The sequence below is a fragment of the Setaria viridis genome, chromosome 3 (assembly GCF_005286985.2).
Source record: "Setaria viridis chromosome 3, Setaria_viridis_v4.0, whole genome shotgun sequence".
Lineage (NCBI taxonomy): Eukaryota > Viridiplantae > Streptophyta > Magnoliopsida > Poales > Poaceae > Setaria > Setaria viridis.
This window is the reverse complement of record NC_048265.2, coordinates 8,036,102-8,057,139: the sequence shown is the minus strand read 5'-3', so window position 1 is coordinate 8,057,139 and position 21,038 is coordinate 8,036,102. Positions and strand designations below refer to the sequence as shown.

General features: G+C 48.4%; 3 protein-coding genes across 3 annotated transcripts; 1 reads left to right on the top strand and 2 right to left on the bottom strand.

The window, feature by feature from the left end:
* Positions 1-137: 137 nt before the first annotated feature.
* On the bottom strand, positions 138-1,922 carry LOC117850784 (uncharacterized). The gene has a single exon (XM_034732651.2). The coding sequence runs from the start codon at positions 1,569-1,571 to the stop codon at positions 783-785; it is 789 nt and encodes a 262-aa protein (XP_034588542.1). The 5' UTR covers positions 1,572-1,922; the 3' UTR covers positions 138-782.
* Positions 1,923-7,420: 5,498 nt separating this feature from the next.
* LOC117849483 (UDP-glucose 4-epimerase 1) lies at positions 7,421-12,474 on the top strand. The gene is made up of 9 exons (XM_034731052.2): positions 7,421-7,865; positions 9,154-9,203; positions 10,127-10,262; positions 10,813-10,914; positions 11,032-11,259; positions 11,363-11,447; positions 11,588-11,670; positions 11,781-11,872; positions 11,980-12,474. The coding sequence occupies exons 1-9, from the start codon at positions 7,671-7,673 to the stop codon at positions 12,074-12,076; spliced, it is 1,068 nt and encodes a 355-aa protein (XP_034586943.1). The 5' UTR covers positions 7,421-7,670; the 3' UTR covers positions 12,077-12,474.
* An 872-nt stretch (positions 12,475-13,346) lies between these two features.
* On the bottom strand, positions 13,347-14,050 carry LOC117848994 (pathogenesis-related protein PRB1-3). The gene has a single exon (XM_034730607.2). The coding sequence runs from the start codon at positions 14,048-14,050 to the stop codon at positions 13,454-13,456; it is 597 nt and encodes a 198-aa protein (XP_034586498.1). The 3' UTR covers positions 13,347-13,453.
* Between the last annotated feature and the right edge of the window lie 6,988 nt (positions 14,051-21,038).

The window sequence follows — 21,038 nt, the reverse complement described above, 5'->3', positions numbered from 1 at the left end:
GTAGCCGTAGCCGAAGCCGTCCACCAATCCGGCCATTCTCCAGTGGCAACGGCAGCGGTAGCAGCTGCAGTCAATGCTTCGGTGGCTCCCCTAGACGATGGTCCAACCGCCACGCTCATGACCGCAGCAGCGAGAAACGCCATGTGGTTGCCTCGCCATGCACCCGCGCCCGCGAAGCTAGGGCCGCCCCTGCATGGCCTCCCCAACCGCGGCAGCCACGCCATGACCCGCGGCATGAGGGGAGGCGGCACTGGCAGCCTAAAGGCAAGGGGCGCCGGCGGGATGAGGGGAGGCGGCGCCAACGGGCGCCTCCAGGAAAACTGGTAGCTGGATCACAATGCCCTCCGCCGGATCTATCCGTTCCACCCCGTTTTGCTCGCCTGCCGCCGGTCGCCCTAGCTGGTTCATCGAACTGACGTCGCGCCGCCACCAGAGTCACACGAGGAGAGAGAAGCGTGAGAGAGAGGAGGCGGATGGAGGAGAGAAGATGGGGCAATAGCGAACCGGTACGGGGAATTGATGAGAGTATAGATGGTGGCAAAACTGCTGTAATTTCTAGCAACTCGAGGGGTAATGATATATGTGGAGGCTGCGGAGATGGGAAGAAGCCGCTTTTTGTGGCTTGTTGCCCAATTCATTTCGTGTGACGGCTTTTCACTGGCTTCTCCACTGAAGCCGATTCCTTTTCCTCCCTTTGGCACGGCTTGTGCATAAGCCGCTGCAGAAGCTGCTGCTCAGCTTAGTTAACTACTTACACAAGGCCACAAACACGAGTAGGCCTTTCAATTTTCCACGTCACTTGATTTTGACTTGGATGGATCATGGATGTAGTAGTTGCAGGAGATGAAGACGCCGCCCTTGACGCACTCGGAGCGGGCGCAACCGACCCACTGGTTCCTCTTGTCCACCATGAGCGCGAAGTGGCCGCACTCTCTGAAGGGGAGGCCGCCGGTGCAGTTGCCAGTGGCCTTGTCGTAGATGGGCTCCTCCGTGGCCCAGAACTTGACGGCGTCCGTGGCGGTGGCGTTCCAGTCCTCCTGGCTCAGGTAGATGCTCTCGCCGTAGCCCTCCTTCTTGGTGACGGAATGGATGAGCTCGCAGTGGCCCCGCACGGCGTTGCACCACCGCCGCGCGTGCCGGGCCAGCTTCTTGTCCCACCGGATGGGCGGCACCCCGTAGCGGGCCCGGGCCTCGTTGTGGGCGTCCACGAACTCCCGGGCCATGCCCTTGTACGAGCCCGTGCCGTTGGTCGGGGACACCACCGAGTGGGCCCGCCCGTACTCCCGGAACGCCGCGTCCAGCGCCTTCTCCTCCTCCTGCCGCTGCCTCTGCTTCTCCTTCTGCTTCGCCAGGTCGCTCGCCGACGGCGGCGGCGGCGCGGGCGCGGGCGCTAACGACTTGGACGAGTTGGTGGAGGAGGAGGTGGCGTTGGCGGTGCCCGCCTTGGTGAGGAGCTCTCCGAGGGGGTGGCTGGCGAAGGGGTCCGGGGCGGAGGGCGGGATGCCGGAGAGGAGGAGGGCGAGGAGCAGGGCCATCGCCGGCGCCACGAGGAGGACTGGGCGCGCCGCCATGGTTGATATCTGGTTTTGATCACTGGCTCGACCTGCTAGCTGGCTCGACAGGCGTTGGAACGCCCGCGCCTCTCTTGCCAACGTCGGAGTTGGGAAGGAGGGGGGGTCCTGCCCGATCGACTGCCTGGCCGGCGTGGCGGGCAGCGGCGCGAGGGTGACCGGCGGGGAGTGGTGAGGTCACGGGGATCAGGGGCCGGGCCTTATAAGCCTGACTCCATTCCATTCTTGGCTCTCTGCTCCAACGGCACCATGCATGCAGCCGGTCCGTACCGATGGACGATGGCATCGCCGGGCGAGACAAACCAGGAGCACCGCCCGCCTTAGCTTATTTGGGCAGGCTGCTTGGTTTGCTTCATCCGATCGGCTGTTATTGTTCGTGGCCTTCGGTTCGTAAGCACTTTGGTATCTCGACGTACGCTCAACCATCCAACTTGCCTTCGGTTCGTAAGCACTTTGGTATCTCGACGTACGCTCAACCAGCCAACTTGGATCGATCGATCATCATCTGCTGATGGGTGGAGACATTCCCTGTCATATTGTCAATTTAGAAGTCAGATTCTTCGTAGACATGACTGGCTACTAGGTAGCTCGTAAAGTGCAGTATCTTATGAAGCAAACAACGGAGACATGCACAATACAATGATGCATCAACAGAAAACAAGTAGCTTAACTACAGGCCAGGCAAACATATGATGATTACTTCACGTGAACTGATCCAAACATACAATTAGACAGTAGACGAGTACAGCAACTGGTCGCTCTGTAAAGCCGCAGATTAAGAGATCCCCGTTGCATGGTTCCTGTCTCTTCGTGAGCTGCAGATGAAGAGGAGCAGGGCAGGGGCAGGCTGTCTTAGCTGCACAATCAATCATCAGTTGGGCTGCCTGTAACGGCCGGCCGGCCCCGGCCTTACAGCAAGCAGGTCGGTACTGAGAATCTGCAAGCTGTTCCAATTCTGTACGCTGCAATCATCAGTCATATTCTTCCTTGCATGGATGCAACAAAAGATTGTTGAATTGGGCTGCTCCACCAAGTTAAACAAACCATTGGGCCCCATATGCTGGTCTGTTCAATTTGTATTAATTTGTTGAGCGGCAGCCGTATGTACCTCCATTCATTCTTAGTAAGTGTATTAATAAGATTTTAAAAAGTCTTTAGGGGAATTCTTTAACCATCAATGTAAATTTCTCGTGCAGTATATATATAGCACCATCTAGCTAGTTACTATAAATGAAATCAATGCCGTATTAAACATGTTTAAAAACATTTATGAACTTTTACTTTATAAAATTCTAATTAATAGAATATGCCTACTAGAAACAAACAGAGGAGGGAGGAGTATTGAATTAATATAGGAGTAGCACTTAACAGCGAGCCAGCGTTGTCAACAATTGGGCATGCGGCTGCTATGGTATGCTTGCATATGGTATTTATACGGGTATATACTGAATCATATATATATACGACCAATCATGTACTCCACCAATCATGCTCGTGTCTCATCTGCGCCGGCGCATGCATGTGCGCTAGCTCTCCCTCTCAGCGCACCCATGCATCCTCTTGATTGCATCTTGTCTTGCCGTTAACAGCATTGGGCCAGCCAGAGACGACGCATGTCCAATTTGTTCATCATCAACAACTGTCTGTTTGTTTAGTTTTAAAAAAAAAACTGTATGTCTGTGCGCATGATTGCCATGGGCCATAGTACATGCCCCACGCATGCTGCTCTTATTGGGAAAAAAAATATTTGGATGCTATATTGTTTGTGACAAGAAGAAACTGCAACCGGCTGATCCATCGGGCTATAGATGCAGCTCCTCCCAAATCCAGATCCTCATTCAGAAACGGCAACACGATGTGCACTACAAGATGCAAACATTTTGTCATTTTTCGTGTGTTTTTTACAATAACTTGTAATCCCAACTTTTATGACAAAATTAAAGTACATGCATGCATGTATGAACTTCAAAGTGTGTTTTAGATGAAATTTCACCGTTTTCAATATTTACGCTATTCCCACTAGAGTTGCACCCCGTTCGTAACGTATAACTGGCGATTTGATGGTACGGTAAATTCCACTCCTCAACGTGTACGTGGACTGCCTTTCCGGTGCTTAGGCCGAACGCATAAGCAAGCTATAGGGCCCTCACCCTCCACCAAGGCAAGCAAGGTCAACTGGAGCATGTAGGAGCGTTGAGTTTAATTCTCAAGTAGCTAGCTAGCTTAGCTTGCTTCTCGTTTGAAAATAGATGTGTAGCCGGCATTGATACGCTTGTCAGAATCAAGCAAAGAAGCTATAATTCCAACGAGTTACTATGATTTAAAGATGGTGGGAGTACTTTGAAACATACTATTAGTAAAATATTTATTTATATTTTAATTTGATGACAGGTTTGTCCAAAACGTAAATATCTGTAACAGACGAAAGAAACCTAACTAGAAGTATATAGATGCGTTGCTACCACATACTACGGCATGCATCAGGAGAAGGTCAACCAAAAGCAGGGGGCCCGGGGTTTGGCGTGGCCCAACAAAAGACACGCGATGCGTGTGTCGCTTTTCAACAAAGGCACGCGCTGGTTTCTAGGAGGTACCAGCACTTGCTTGCGAATACTCCCTACTCCCCAGTTGTCAACCGAAGAGTGAAAGAGAGCAAAGCAGAGTCCGGATCAAAGACAAAGCAAATTAGGGACTACCGGAGGATGCGATGCATGGCCGATTGGCCGCTGGCAGGCCGGCCACTCAACCGTCCCCTGTGCCTTTTTGGTTGTTGCACTGCAACTGCAACTGCACATCACACAGACACACACAGGAGACATGCATGCGAGCAGGCTTTTGTTTTGTTTCCACGCTGACGATCCTGAAGAAAGTGGAACTTTCCAGGGCTCACGCGATGGGTGATGGCCCAGGGGCCAGGTCGCCCGGCGTTAAAAACGAAAGCAAGAGAACGGACGGGAAGGCACGGGGCCGAGACATCGCTCGCGATGCCCGCAAGCCAGCGGGCAGCGGCTACGATCCCTTTCCCGTGCCCACCGCCGCACAAAGCAAAGCTTCTTGCCTTTCCTCGTTAACAAGAGAAGTTCTCCATACTTGGCAAATCAACAAACGCCTTGGCACGATACGGAGCACTTCTTTCGTTCCAAATTACAATTCGTTTTGACGTTTTAAGATACATAGACTTTCGCACGTACCTTCGTAACTCTAGTTTCCTTCCTCCCCGCAAATTATGGGTTTGTTTGGGAGTAGAACAGGATTTTCATCTTCACCCTAAAACTGGGTCCATTTTCAGTAACCTAATACGCAAGTCGCAAGTAACAATATACACGTGAAAAAACGGGGGGTTCTGAACCGAGAATTGGCATCGTCCATGATCGGTTCGGTTGCCATCAGGTACTAAGACGATGGGTGGCACTGTGGCACACACCACAAAGTTCCATCATCATAAATGTACTCGTATCTAGAAAACGCGACCTTGCATCGTCAATTCTTCTCAATCTATTCCACATGTCAGAGTACCTAGCACTCTTTCCTGCCGGTTCACTACCACATGCAGTTATAGGCGGCTACTTTATTATCACTTGTTTGGAGCCAAGACAATATATGCATAAATTTTGAGATTGACAAAAACCGTTACATAGTCGATCAATTTACGAATAAATCTAGAAAGACAGCCTGCGCGGGAGGGAGGAAATTCATGAGAAGGAACGAATGGATCCATCCACCCACAGAAGCGTGTGGACGTGGATCACTACGCATGCATGCGCGGATGCAGGTCGGTGTCTAACTCCAAGGAACGAAGACCAAACCTCACACGCCTCCATCGCCCTCTCCCGGCCGGCCGGCCCCTGGCTCTCTTAAGCTCTTCCGGACCGCTGCTGCATCATCAGATACACTGAAAGGTGATAAGGCGGCCATATTTTGTGCATGTTTCCTCCTTTGTTTTGTTTATTACTACCACTCCTGTCACACCGCGCGCCTCAGACGATGATAGCTACATGCAGCTCTTATCCGGATATGCATGTGACGCGAGATAGACCACACGGGATGGGAATGAGATAAACATAAAGCACAACTCATCCCATGCATCCATCCAAGTCTATACCTCGCGTTGTGCACACAGCTAGGACTGGGGATGAAGAGAGGTCAAATCCAGACAACAACATCGCCATCCCATTTGCCCACTGTTATAATTCTATCGTTGACTCATCCATCCTTGTAACTGTACACCCAAAGAAATATCCTGATGGGTGATGACCGCGTACTACACGTACTCCCAAATATACGTATAACAGGAGCGTGGACAGTGAACCAACCATTAGGAAAAAACTAAATAAAATCGAGACTCTTCTTATTCTTGTAATAAATAAATAAAAAAAGTTTAACTAGAAAGTCATAGATTTCGCTGAAACCTATAATTTCCATACAAAGTTTGTCGAGTGAAAAGGTTATAAATTTCCAAAATAAAGTTTCGTCCAATATATGATACTAAAATGTTAATATTTTGAGTTCTAGACTCGTTTGCGTCTCTTAAGAAAAGGGAAAGCATGCCTATATATTTTTTTAGGATTAGAAAAAGCATAATTATATATAAATCAATCTATGGTATATCAGAATTGATTGTATTTTTTTTTTTTGCAGACTGGATCGTTAGTTTTTTGCTGATCAAGGATCGTTAGTCCGTAGAGATGGAGCCGTCCATGGTATATCCGAGGCCTTGATTCGCATCGCTTTCACGGGGCGTAGAGGAGGTACCCATCCGAAGTTACCGCTCTGCGCATGCTGTCGAGACGTGTGGCGCCTGGCGTGGCGGGGAGAACCGGAGATGGCGACGGACGGCGAAGGTGCACATGGCGAGCGACGAAGAAGAAACAGAGCAGAATCGTGTTAACGGTCGGCGGGGTCGGTGGGTGGGTCCTTGTTTACGCGGACGCATGGCGGTTGACGGTTGTGCGCGTTGTAACGGCCAGACCGCTGCAGAGGTGCATTGCGATATGATCGATCGCTTTCGCCTTGACCGATGGAAAGGTTGGATCGATGGCGACTCGATCCCTCCTTTCAGAGTTCCTTCTCGTTCTCCCTGCCTAGCCGGCCTGGACATTCAGGAAGATTCAGGTGAGCCTGACGGAAGATTCGGGGCGAACTAGCACGCGAACGAGCGGCGCGGGCACGGCGCGAAGCTCCCAATATACGCAGCAGCTATGCGCTGTGCCTGGATGATTGATAGAATGATAGATCCATGCATCATCTGTTACCATGGTAACATCATCAGGGCCGGTGGTTGGTGCGTTGCGTGTACAAATGTCGCCTTGAGACCGGCCAAGGGGAGACCTGCCCTGCCCTGCCCCGCCGCGAACGTCAGGGCGGCGGGATGGGAAACACCTGGTCTGGTGACTGGTATCAGTATCAATGTTGTTGCATGGAATGGAATAGAATGCGGCTGAGTAAAATAAGAGCGAACCATTATTCCATGCTGTGATTACTATAATTGTAAAATCTTACTGCAGCAAATCCCACTCCTCCACCGATACAACGTTTTTTTTTATAGACTTGCGCATGGGATTGCGTCTGGGATACGGCAGGCCGCGATCGCACACCTGGACGGTTGAGGGCTCGAGGAGGAGCTGACGTGGCGGGCGCATCGCACCGCGGGATCATCGCGGACGCAGTCGCAGGAAAAGAGGAGAAAAATCTGCTCCCCCTCCTCGCCTCTCCAATCATCAATCATCGTGGCAGGCAGGCAGGCAGGCAGCGTCCCCCGGTTCCCGAATCCTCGCGCGCGCCGGCCCGGTCCGGCCCGGCGGCCCCCGGCCGGCCGGGCGGCTATATATGAACACCGAGAAGAGCCGCTGCGGGTTGCCAACCCAAGAGACCAAACAAACAGGATACAATAGAGAGAGAGAGAGCAAGAGGCAGTGCAACTCATCCAGCGCACGCACAGCCCATCCTCCCATTCCATTCCATCGCCGCAACTCTACTCCAATCGATCCTCCTCCTCTTCTTCCTCTCGACGCGAGCAGTAGTAGCCCAGCCGCCTCCAGTCCTCCAACCCACCCTCCGTCTCTAGATCGAATAATCGTCAAATCCACAAGGAGGAAGAAGATGGTGTCCGCCGTGCTGAGGACCATCCTGGTGACGGGCGGCGCCGGGTACATCGGCAGCCACACCGTGCTGCAGCTGCTCCAGCAGGGCTTCCGCGTCGTCGTCGTCGACAACCTCGACAACGCCTCCGAGGTCGCCCTCGTCCGCGTCGCCGAGCTCGCCGGACACAACGGTGGCAACCTCGTCTTCCACAAGGTACGCATCGCATCCACCGACCGATTCCTTCCTCCTAACCGGATGATTAATTGCCTGCAACTAATTAACTGCCTTCACGGAGGAGGAGAGGGAAGGGAAGAGAAGGATTAGTCGTTTTTTTTTCCCACCCGGATCGTCCCCTCTCTCATTCTCTCTCTATCATCATCTGGAAATTGGGGATTCGATGTTTCCACCCTGCGCTTCAGAGTTCACGAAACTTCCTTCCTTCCTTCCTTCCTTTCCTTGAGTTGTTTTTTTTTAAAAAAATACTGCTCAGGTTCGGCTGGGCTGGGTGGTTTCCCTTTTCCGCGCATTGGGTTGCGGGGGCGGTTTCGTTCGCATGCCTCCTCCTCCTCTGTCACCTCCCCCCCGGATGCGGAGGGCATGGCGGTTATCACCGTCCTCTCTTCAGTTTTCATCTACTACTGCTCCTCCATCAACTCCCTTCCCTCCCGCTGCACCAGAAAGATTCGAATCTTCCCTGGCCGCTGGCCCGGCGGGGTCGGTGGGTCACACCATCCATGCGCCGCGAGGGGCCTCGCGTCGCGTGGCGTTGGTTGCTTTGCCGTTTCCGCCCACCCGAACCAGTCGGTCATCCTTGCGTTGACGCGGCATGCCATGTGGGTGATGCGACGGATGCTTCTGGAGCGGACGGACCCCCGGATATCCCCGGCTGGATGCAGTTGTGTTGGAGTCCAATTCCCATCCCACGCCGCGGCAGGGGAGGAAATGGCTGCTACGCATCCTCGCCTTCCCGCGTCCTGGTCTCAGCGCCTTCCCGCGGCCTGGTCTCAGCCTGACCGCGTTTCGTGGGAAACAAAGCAAAACTCATCGCATCGCACGCGTCGTCTCGTCGTGGCCGGCCTGCACTTGCGTCCCCCTTTGCTCGGTCAGCCACGCCGGCGGGCGGCGGCGCACGACCAGACCTCGAACCTGCCATGCCTAACTCCAATCAATTCTATTCCTATTCCGTTCTGCGTGATTAGCGGCTGACTATATTATGATAGTCTGCCTGGCATGCCAGCCACCTTGTTGTTGCGTGTCTAATTTTGTCCGGTGCACGTCGCTGTTGGCTTTCCATTCCGTGTTTGGGTCAGGAATTCATCAAACCACGCCGACTTCGGCAATCGTTTCCTCCGTCCAACTTCTGTTTGTATCTCATTTTAAACCTTAATTAATTTCCTAGATTCTCCCATTTTAATTTATGATTATTGGCAGCTAGGTCTTTTCATTCGTCAAAAACAGTAGATATACAAATTTACTGATGCTGCTGCTGCTGCCTCTGCAGGTTGACCTTCGCGACAGGCAGGCGCTCGAGGACATCTTCTCGTCCCACAGGTACGTACATCAGATTATTGCAATCCCGACTTACTTCAATTGAATTGAATCAACCTCTGCCCCTTGTACCTCGCTGTTCTGTTAGTTTATAATCCCAAAAAAACATAGTACAGATGCTAAATAAAGTAACTATTAAGATGCCAACTAGCAATGAGTCGAGGCGTGGTTGACACTAACCACTTTTGCGCCCGGCGGGCGCCAGTTGGAATTTAAACCAACCAGTAATGATTTGCTGCAGTATGCCACTACTTTATTCGTAATCTTGACACTCTTGGTCCTTGTTTACTTCACCCCTAACTCCCAACTTTGGCACTATGCAAAAAGAAGATTCCCCATCACATCAAACTTGCGGTACATGCATGGAGTACTAAATGTAGATGAAATTAAAAACTAATTGCACAGTTTTGTTGTACTTTGCGAGACGAATCTTTTGAGCCTAATTAGTTAATGTTTGGACAATAATTCACAAATACAAACGAAACGCTACAGTGTGCTACAGTGCCAGCACAGTAATTTTGCATCTCCCAATTTGGCCAACTAAACAAGGCCTTGCTTGCTTTATCATTAGCGTAACATCATTAGCACTAGTCTTTCATGGGAGCCTGCCAATCAAATGAACTATTGACTTACCTGCCTGCCGAATCTGCTGCTTTGCTTGTATTTGCTTAGGTGTCGAATGATTGAATTGAATTGGCTCCTGGCCTGCTGGAAAACAATGCACTACCACCACCACCGCCACTGCTACTACTACTCTCTCTCTCTCTCTCTCTCTCTCTCTCTCTCCCCATTTATTCAGAGCACAGCTCAGCTCAGCAGTCTGTGATGCTTATTTTTTTCGTGAAGGGCTGGGCCACTGCTGTTGATCTTTAGAAGGTTCAGATTTCCTTTGCTTCTAACACAGAGAACTCCAATCGTGGTTGCAGGTTTGAAGCTGTGATTCACTTTGCTGGGCTCAAAGCTGTTGGCGAGAGCGTGCAGAAGCCCCTGCATTACTATGACAACAACCTCATCGGCACCATCACCCTCCTCGAGGTGATGGCTGCACATGGCTGCAAGAAGGTAATTGTTTGGTACTATTACGCCAAGTAGGCTTTCCGTCTTTTTCTCCGGCCCTGCATTCTTGGGCAATCTTGTTTGCTTTACAACTTGCTTTGGTTGGCCTACTTTGCATTGCATTTGTGTTGCTGGGGTCACAGGATGCTGGTGTCCTAGTTAGCTTTCTGGACCAGGTGCGCTGCCTTTTTTCTTTTCATCATCTGCCACCCAAGTTGTAAATTTGTGTCACGGAGGAGCCATGCAGGCATGCCATACGTGACAACATCTTGAATGAGATGGTCCCAGATTCTGGTAGCTGTGGCCAGCAGGCAATCCATCCATCTAGTGTTTTCTGCTTCGTACTGCTCTGTGATGATATTTTCTGTGGTGAAACATAGACCAGGAACTGCAAAATCACCCCTGGCCCCCAGCAAAATTTTCTTATATAATATGCCAGCACTAATTTGTAGTCATGTTTGCATACATGCAGCAAGAGCAACTGGAGTGATGTATGCATCAGATTGATATGTCTGGCCTAGGAAAGCTAACTGAACATGTTTCTTTGTCATCACAGCTGGTGTTCTCGTCATCCGCAACTGTTTATGGGTGGCCCAAGGAAGTGCCATGCACTGAAGAATTCCCCCTTTGCGCCACCAACCCCTATGGGCGAACCAAGGTTCTTTTATTTCCCAAAAATAATTGTCTTTTTAATTACATAATACATGTGCCCTCAAAATGGAATAAGGAAGTAGAAAAAAGAATCTGACTAAGATGTGATGATACTTTGCTGCAGCTTGTGATTGAAGATATCTGCCGTGATGTCCACCGTTCAGACCCTGACTGGAAGATCATACTGCTTAGATACTTCAACCCTGTTGGTGCTCATCCAAGCGGATACATTGGTGAAGACCCCTCTGGAGTCCCAAACAACCTGATGCCCTATGTTCAGCAAGTTGCTGTTGGGAGGAGACCTCACCTGACAGTTTATGGGACGGACTACAACACAAAGGATGGAACTGGGGTATGTACTCTATCTGCTCTGTTATTACATCATATATACTAGGCTATTCAGAAATCCAGCTTGTTACTAATATAAGTATTCCTGTAAATAAAACACCTTCCAGGTGCGTGATTACATCCACGTTGTTGACCTGGCTGATGGGCACATAGCAGCTCTGAGGAAGCTCTACGAAGACTCAGACAAAATAGGTAAGAGGACAGGCTTGCAACCTTATTCAAGCAGCTCTTGATTGTAAATTACATCGACACCTCAGCTACTGTTTCACCAAAAGCTACCTAATGATGAGATGCTGATCTGTTTCGTGGTATTGTAATCTTGATACACGCAGGGTGTGAAGTATACAATCTGGGCACAGGAAAGGGTACGTCAGTGCTGGAAATGGTGGCTGCATTTGAGAAGGCTTCTGGCAAGGTAAGAGTTTATTTAAGCCAGCTTGCACGTATGTCCTCTCTGATGGATGTTTAACTCATCGGCCAGTTCCCAGACGACTTATCAACTGACTGGCATATTGATTCTTTCAGAAAATCCCTCTGGTGTTTGCTGGGCGAAGACCTGGAGATGCGGAGATTGTTTATGCCGCAACGGCCAAGGCCGAGAAGGAGTTGAAATGGAAGTAAGTAGTTAGCACAGATGATGTATACATAGTTGCCGTTCTGCTACAGATGGTGGTTGATGGACCGATGGATCCTAATGGAAACTGAATGAAAACTGAAATTGCAGGGCAAAGTACGGGATTGAGGAGATGTGCAGAGACCTGTGGAACTGGGCAAGCAAGAACCCCTACGGGTATTCCGGATCAAGCGAGAACGGCAACTGAAACTGAATTGGAGCACATGGTAGCAAGCAGCAGTCTACTAGTCGTAGTAATTAAAAAGAAGTCGCAGAGTACCGGATGCTACTACTAATCCGAGGACGGATGGATGATCGATGGGCCTCGTATTCTCATTGTACAGAGAAGAGGGAGGGAGTAGGAGGACCCAGCTGCCCATCCATCCAGCTTATTTGTCACCGCTATACATATGATTATTGTTAGGTCTGTCTAGTATTAATCCATGCTTATGATTGGTTTTGCTAGATAGACAAGGAATAAACCCCATGAAATGTCCACTGATTATAGGTATATATATAGATACATATATGTACGTACTGTGCCTGCTGCCTCCGACCCGACCAGGGGTAACAATTCAGAATGTGAAAGTTTTCTTTCATGATCCATTTCCTGCTTTGTTGTTGTACAGACTAATTGACTTGTCTATCATACCTGTGGTCGCTCAACTCAGCGCTGCAGATCCGTAATGAGCAAATACGTCTCTGTGCAGGGGAAAATTAAGCTACCTCCAGATGCTCGCACTTTTCTGTGTCGGTGAACTGAAAGCCCAAACAAACTAAACGCAGATCATGATAAAGAACCGCAAGAGTGAATTACTTGAGATGACACTGCTCACAAGAACTCTTAGCCAAAAATTGATCACAACGGAACTCCCAAAAAAATCAATTTCAAAAAAAAAACTCCTAAAAGAAAAGAAGAGAGACCAGAGCTCAGCTAATGGCCCACAATAAAAAGGCCCATTAAAGCATAGAAAGCCCATCAACATACCAATGGCCTACTTACGTACGTTAGGGGCCTAACATAAAAAAAAAAGTTTCTTCCTCTTCGTCGTTGCCGAGAAAAAACGAGGAGGTCGGCCTTTTTCTCAGTTTTGGTATACACGGCGACGACAGCAAAATAAATTGTAACTCGACCAATATATATAGCAGGAAGATGGATTCATTTCTGTTTTCATGTAAAAGAAAATTCTCGATCAAATTTAACATGCACGCATTCAAATATTGCACTAACAGATTTCTCCCTCCGTTCCAAATTACAAATTATTTTAATTTTCTTGAAGAGTCAAATTATTTTATTTTTTATCCAAATTATAAAGATGATCATAAAGATTTATAGCACTGAATATATATTATAAAAATATATTTAATGAAGAAATTAATTGCACTTATTCGGTAACATGAATATTAGACTTTAATGTATAAATTTGGTCAAATTTGAAATGCTTTGACTCTAAAAAATAAAAATAACTTATAATTTGAAACGGAGGGAGTAGCAACTATAGCACAGTGTAATATGGACGATGGCTCATGGCCGCTGCGACCAACGCTACCTGCCCCGATGGAGAGGATGATGCCGCGAGATCAATCAGGTGAGCGGCACCTCCCCCTTCCAGTTCCCCGGCGGGTCGTAGGAGCAGGTGATGAAGACGCCGCCGACGAAGCACTGGGACCTGCCGCACCCGACGTACTCGGTGTCATTCCAGACGAGCTGCGTGAAGTGGCCGCAGACCTGGCCCGGGTGGCACGCCTGCGCGCGCCAGTCGAAGTAGGACGCCTCGCTGGCCCAGCTGGCGACGGCGTCGGTGGCGCGCCAGTTGCTGCCGGTGCCCCAGAACACGTTCTCGCCGTAGGGCGACGCCGGCGAGTGCATCACGACGCAGTCGAAGCGGCGCAGCGACGACCACCGCCGCGCGTACCGGGCCAGCTTGCTGCTCCACCGGAGCGGCGGCACGCCGTACCTGGCGCGCAGGTTGTTGTGGGCCTCCAGGAACTCGTGCGCCAGCGCGCCGTCGGCGGGGACGTGGTGCTCGTGCTCCGGCGTCGGATCGGCCTGCTGGTGCTGCGGGGAGCCGCCGCCGTAGCCGGAGAATAGGCCGTCAAGCGAGTGCGGGGCGGTGGGGGCGGCGAGGATCAGCAGCGCCAGGGCCACGGCGTCGACGGCGAGGAGGAGGAGCCCCGCCATTGGATTATGATTAGATCCGGTGCCGGTCGAGGAACTGGCCTGATCTTTGCTTGCTTGGGGTGTGGCTTGATCGGTGGCCGGGGGAGGCCTACGACGAGCGGGGGGTCTTCTGCATGCAAGCCGCATGTCTCGCGTGCATGGCTTTCATCTTTTTTTCAGGCGACCGTGCAGCATGCACGGCCTCCCAGCCACACAGCTGGGCGTTGTGGGCCCGCCAAATGCGTGTATTGTTACCCCTAGACTGGTCAACGTCAGCGGCTGTAAATAGTTAACGACGATTTTGGATTGGAGACCGACGTGCCCAACCGACGTGCGCAACATTCGAATTCAAATAGCCATTCGGTTTATCTAATTTTATTTTAAATTAAACCACAACTGTTGTCTTGTCTCAAGTTAACACCTAAACTATCAATCCAGTTCGAATTTGACTCGTCAGCACATTTGAAGCTGTTTTTTGCGTGACATGGTACGGTGGTGGTTTTAGCCTTTTAGGGATCAAAAAAATGCAACAAGGCTGGGTTTCAAAGCTTGAGTTGTTTCACTTGTTTTGTGGTGCACTTGTGCTCCGTGGATGTTTTCTGATGAGCAAGTCGTTACACCCTAGATGTTAGTTATTGGGTTGCGATGTGTGATCGATCTGGAGCAAGTTGTTGGTCACAGCTGCGAGTTGAGTCGTGTTCTATTAAGTTGGCTCGGTGTTCCATGTCTGAGCGTTTAATTTGTATAGTTGGTTGGTACTAGGGGATGTTTGGTTGCTACTTTAACTGCCACAATAATTTAGAAAGCTGCTTGGTTGATTACTTATTTTGGCTCGTCATAATTTTTCATTAGTTCTGCAATTGTTTTTCTAGCCACGACCCGCCAAACCTTCTATCACGATTTTTGCCGCCACAGACTGTGGCGATTTATTGGTTGGCGTGATTTTCTATGGCCACCAATCAAGCAGCCTCTAGCGCTGAAGTTGTGGAAAAAAAATGGTGCATTCCTAGTTGTATGTCTTTTCTTTGCATTGTTTTTACTTGAAATATGATGTTATTATTTCTTCTTTCTAGTAAAACTGGCGACAAAACTTCTGCCTTTGCCGTCCTTTCAAAGAAAAAAACCTCCTACAATGATACATCCAGCCGCAAGGTTTATTCACACAGATCCAGAGACATGTACAATTAACTAGTTGTTTAATTAACTACTAGTACTTTTTCCATTTCAAATTATATCGTTTTGAGTTTTCTATGTATATATATAGTTTTTTCTATTTATTTAAATATAATATATATGTAGATGGATAGTAAAATCTATAAACCTGGAAAAACGACCAACAATTTCAAATGAAATGGAGGGAGATTATGTCGACAACGTCGTGTGCAAACTTGGAGGGTATAACCAGCAGCGCCACCTGATGCAAAAACCAACTAGTCGTTGCCCGCGGTTGCTGATCGATCCGTCAAGTGCACATGCTTTGTCAGGGCAGCCACGCTACGTGTGATGGTCGGAATAATGCACCAGTAGTACGACGGATAGATGGCCCGACGCCGATTCTGGAAAAGCCATAGATCATACTACTACTCCGTTCCAAGTCGTTTTAGCTTTTTCTAGTTGATATTGCATGTCTAGGTAGTATCAGGTATCATCTGCGCCTATCTAGCTAGCAGCGGCAAGGCAGCACCAAATCAGCGCGGCAGGAACCGTACGTGCTGCCCGTCATCATGCATATACGTGTGCTAGGTGGGCGACGCGTGTCGAGACCAAAACGGTTCGGTTTGCTTGGTGCCTTGCAACGCTGTCGCGCGCCCAGCATCGTCGTACGAGCTAGCGAGTAGCGTGTGGTCTATATCGCAGTGGGTTTTGCCTTGCCTGGCCGGGTGATGGTGATCCCTGCTGCTGCGTGCGGCCGTCCAATTACTCCTTTCCCTTGTTTGGGTGTCGTCGCTACATCCATGCCTGCCTGACTGACGCGTGTACATAAGCTGGGATGGGCCATAGTATGCCTACATGTTACCATGTTAGTATTTGCACGGTTAGTTTCATTACATTGGAACATACCATCAAAGCAAATTGAAGCTAATACCTCCAAGCACTAATCACCTTACACACCTCTGTAGCGGAGAGTGAAAAAGAACACCCAACGGATTCCTACTTTCTCGTAAAAAGGATTCACTCGGCACGCGGTGAAAATCCTGTAGTGATTTCACGTCAGCACTCATCAGAAGCCTGCTTTTCCGCAGTGCTCTGTTGCGTACGGGGATGGTGGTGACTGCTGCATAAGGCAAGATCCACGCGCGGCTAACAACAAGCTTAAGCAAAGAAGCGAGGAGGAGAATCGATCATCGCTCGAAGCATCCGTGCAGCGGAAGCTGTAAAGTGTAAAGCCATCGTCCAACGAGAGCCAGCTGCCGCTCCACTCTGCTCTGCTCTCAACGGACGACGTGCGGCGGTGTTGACTTGTTACTTCATCTGTGCTTGCGGCCTGCTGCAGGCCTGGCGCGTCCCCGTCAGCAAAGAAGGAACGTGCATGCACTGCACTGCTTTGCTTCTGCTTGCAAACCCCCGATCGAATTCAACCGCCTGGCCCATCGCCTCGCTTGCTGCGCGCGCATAAGTGCATAACGGCGTAGCCGGAGAGCGACCTGGAGACAGCGATGGCGCGCGGCGGAGAGAGGACGGTTTGCACTCTGCTTTTGCTTTTGTTTCCCTCGTGCGTCCGATGCATCCCCTTCCCCTTCCGTCCAGCGCGCACTCTGCCCCCTGAATTAACGAACTGGAAGTCTTGGAATAGATGCACGGGTTGACGCAGCAGCAAGTCAATTAGTTAAATTACTAGTTAACTCATCCACATGCATGCATGGAACAAGTTAACGTACTGCACTGGCACCACGTGCTGCACGTAGGGTTGTTTCCTCGCGGTTACCAATAAGTCCCAATTGTCATGGTTTTTGCAACCATGCAAAACCAAGTTTCTTTTTTCTTTTAAACAAATCAGACAGGAGATTTGCCGATTATATTAGAAAGAAGATGAAGTCCAGACTGAACAAACAACAACAGTGCAACAAACCCAAAACCTAAGTTTTCATGAACCAGTGGTAGATACTTCATGGGCGAGCTCATGAAACCTTCAGAAATTAGCCGGAAAGTATCTGCTCCGGTATCCAGCATGATGGTGTTGGTGAACCAGTATTGGAGCATCAAGCAAAATTGGACAACCGGCAACCGTATTTTGAAAACCAGACAATTAACATTTGGTGGTCATGAGATATTATTAGTACAACGTCTCTTTACTTATCGCATGGGCTTTCTTGAGCACCAAGCCTTGTCAAACTCTTAGGAGTAGCTCTTAATTGAGCAGCATACCTATGTACTCCCTCCATTTTTATTTATAAGGTATGGTATGACTTGGCAGGTCTTCTAAATTACACTTTGACCATTCATTTATTTTATATTATATTGTTTGTGGTTGTAAACTTATGATCATTGTAGAATATATTTGATTACAAATCCAACCATATAAAGTTTGCACATAAAAAATGATAGTTAAATTATTGATTAAAGATTGTATAAAAAATAAAAATGGAGGGAGTACTCAAAATCAAATATAACTTTAACTCTACCTCTTGAGCTTCTATATCTTCAACTTGCCACTCCTTTCCCTTTCACTTCATGAGAGTTGACATCCTTGCCATTTTCTCTTTAAGCACAAACCCTTTGAGCTAGTGACTTGATTCTTCAACTTGGTCGATCAAGAATCAACTTTATATCCACAAGCCACTTCTGTTTACCACATAACCAAAAATGGCAGATGATTCCCAACATAAGACCCTTCATAGCTCGATTGTTCCATCAGCGTTAGGCCAATACTTGCTTCTTATCTATTGTATAGGTCCTCGCGCAGCAAGCCTTTTGTTCCCCTTCTCATTTGTGTGGATCTTCATAGCAAAGGTCATTGGACAATCCTTGTCATTTGGAGTAAGAAACTATCTTGCACCACCGATAAGCATTTGTTTGGAATCCAATTCTTAAACTTTCGTTTTTTGTCTCAATCTTGATCGATCATTATGCATATTCAATTTTCTTTTTTGTTCAACACAAGCAATTTCCATATGAGGCCAAATTATATCCATTTCACCATGATTCCTTTATTATTTTTTCATTTTTCCTTGTCATTTCTTTTTCTATCACATTCTTGCGGCGCTATTTATTTTTCTACACATCATTTGAGCCCTGAGTCCATCACTTGTGATCAATATTTATTATCCACAAATATCTCCTTGGGACTAAGCACATGCTCATGCGCTTACTAAAACACATTGATCCCTAGTCGTGTTATCATTTAATCCACCAAAATCCACTTAGAAACTTTCCCAAATATAAACTCGGCATAATTTGATGGTGTGGGGATCAAACTCGAAACCTCCAGGCCTCGAGATGCTAGTGAAATGAAATAATTTGAGGTCACCCAAGGATTTAAGCCTTCTACGGCGGTAATTTTTCGTAGGCGAGCTGGTAGTATGATTGATTGGAAAATCCCAAATGCACAAACAAAAGACGAAACGTGTGGGCCCCTCCCTCCCGTTGGCGCTGCTCTGATGCGACCCGGGCGGGCCGGGCCGGGCATCAACAGCGTCAGGTATAAGTCTGAAAAGGAGGAGGCCATCATCGATCCATGACAATTCACAAGTTGGGAGCGGGACAGGCAGATGTGGATTGGTCTTTTTCTTTCGTGCAGAACCAACCGAGTGATGTGAGGTCTCCCCACTAGCCGTCTTGCAGCAGCAAGCACAGCAGCGAGCATATGGAGGAGTTTGTTTGGAGGCGTGAGTGCCCACCGCAGATTCCCACTCGCACTCTCCGGCCATCTCCCTCAACCCGCAGCAGCTAGCTAGGAGAGAATCCAGCCTCCCCCTCCAAGTTGCGTCGCAAGCTGCACAACACAATCATGAGCGAGTGATGGATGGAGGCATGGAGCTAGTGACCCAACCTAACTAAAGAACATACACACACAACACGCATATATCATATATGCATATACACATACATGTATCCATTCCCTGCAACACATGCATATATGACCACGTATAAGTTATGTGCATGGCAGGCAGGCAGCACGAGGCCCCTGTTGCTGATTCGATGGAGCTAGTTTGTTTATTGCTTGTTGCATTGGTCAGCCCCCATTTAGAAGCTAGCCAGTGCCTTTTCTTTTTATTTTCCCGGCCACAAGAGGATAGCTAGCTAGTAGAATTAATTGCTTGGCTCCTTTTGACCTTTGTTGGGGAATCTCAGCAAATTAATTGTAAGGTCTGATGCGATGAACTGGAGGACATGAGCGACATTCCAAATACATTTTCTTTTTGAAAATTTATTCCAGTACAAATTCCAGGTGACGAACTCCCACAGCTTTGTAATTACTTTATCATGTTGGATAGAAAAAAATAGTTCGTAACAATACTACATCCTTTTGGACTAATTAATCCCTCGCCTGTCTCTCAAATAAAGCCTCAATTGCAACTCATCTCTGGTATCGCCTTTTGCAAGACAAACTGTGTTGCAGAACCAACCAACTGAAGGCCAGGCCAGGATCGATGGAGGGATGATGTGCCTTTCAAGATTCAGGCCAGGCAACTTAGCTGGCGGCACAAGAATCCCGCGTGCCGGCGGGCATTCCCCATTCCATTCCACTCACGGCCACCGAGCGATCGAGAGAGAGAGAGAGAGAGAGAATAGAGATTCCATCCGTGCTTTGAGATGGGCTGCAAACTTTTTAAACTCTTTTCTTTTTTATCAGGTTCTTCTCTCGTGATGTCCAGGGCTATTCTTTGTTGGGAATGAGAATCCAATTTTTTTTGGTTCTGAATTCTTGCACGCACGACACAATTGCAGAGACTTTTATTAGAATGGTGGGATTAAACCGCATGGGCGTTCACCAAAAGAACATCATCGATCGGTCGTCACTTCACTAATCTAACTACTACTGTACTTGTGAATGAGTGCCACATATTGGTTACTATTGTTTGCCTATCTTTATATGTTCTAATAAGAAAGCTATATATACAAGTCGTCTACACACTTGTGGCCAATCATGCTGTATTTTAACATATCTCCAGTCATTTCAGGGAGCCACTGTGACATATGCATGTCTGTTAACTTTGGCTGGCCAACAAAATGCTGTATTTTAATAAAGCAGTCTGACCAGAAACTATACATGTCTGATGACTTGTTCCAGCATATATGCTGCTTGCATCCATCTTAGCTAGTAGTGTGCTAGCTACAGCTGACTGATTGCTACATGTATATAAATAAACCTTTTCTTTAATTTCATCTAGGTAATTTGCCAAGTGGTTTTTTTTAATGATGAAAATAATCGTCAAGTGGTTACTTACCCTGTGCTAAGATCACGCAACAGTTTTGTCCAATAAAGCAAATAAGTTGAACGGAATCACTGGCTAGATATATGCACCTCACCTGACCAACTTGGCGTGTCCATATATGAATCCCGTCGCTTTTACCAATAGGTACATGCATGTAGCTAGCTAGTGTTCCGGAGCCGATATGATTATGCTGCTAATGACGCTAGCTTTAGTTGCCCTGTTTTTATCTTGAAAGAGAAAGAGCGAGTGAGAGAAAACACACAGGGGGTGTAGCATCAGATAACGATGGCGACGTTGATCACCGGTGAAAAACTGAACAAACCAGCTGATGTATATATAAATGGGGGCGCTAGCCGATCTAGAGTGGAAGGTTGCGTTGGCCTGGTTTGTTTAATTTTGGTGCATGCATATTGCTGATGGTATTGCTAAAAATATCATTGGTGTCGGCGTCTATCGATGGGCTCAGTCCTGGCGTCCCTGTCATCTGGTGGAATTAGCAAGTCATTTCAGGGGCAATTCGATCTGGTGCTACCGCCGGTCCATTGTCCGGTTCCAAAATGTACATTATTGCAGTCCCATTATTGCGGTTCCAAAAAACTTTGACTCCTAACATCGCATGCGAGATTTATGTT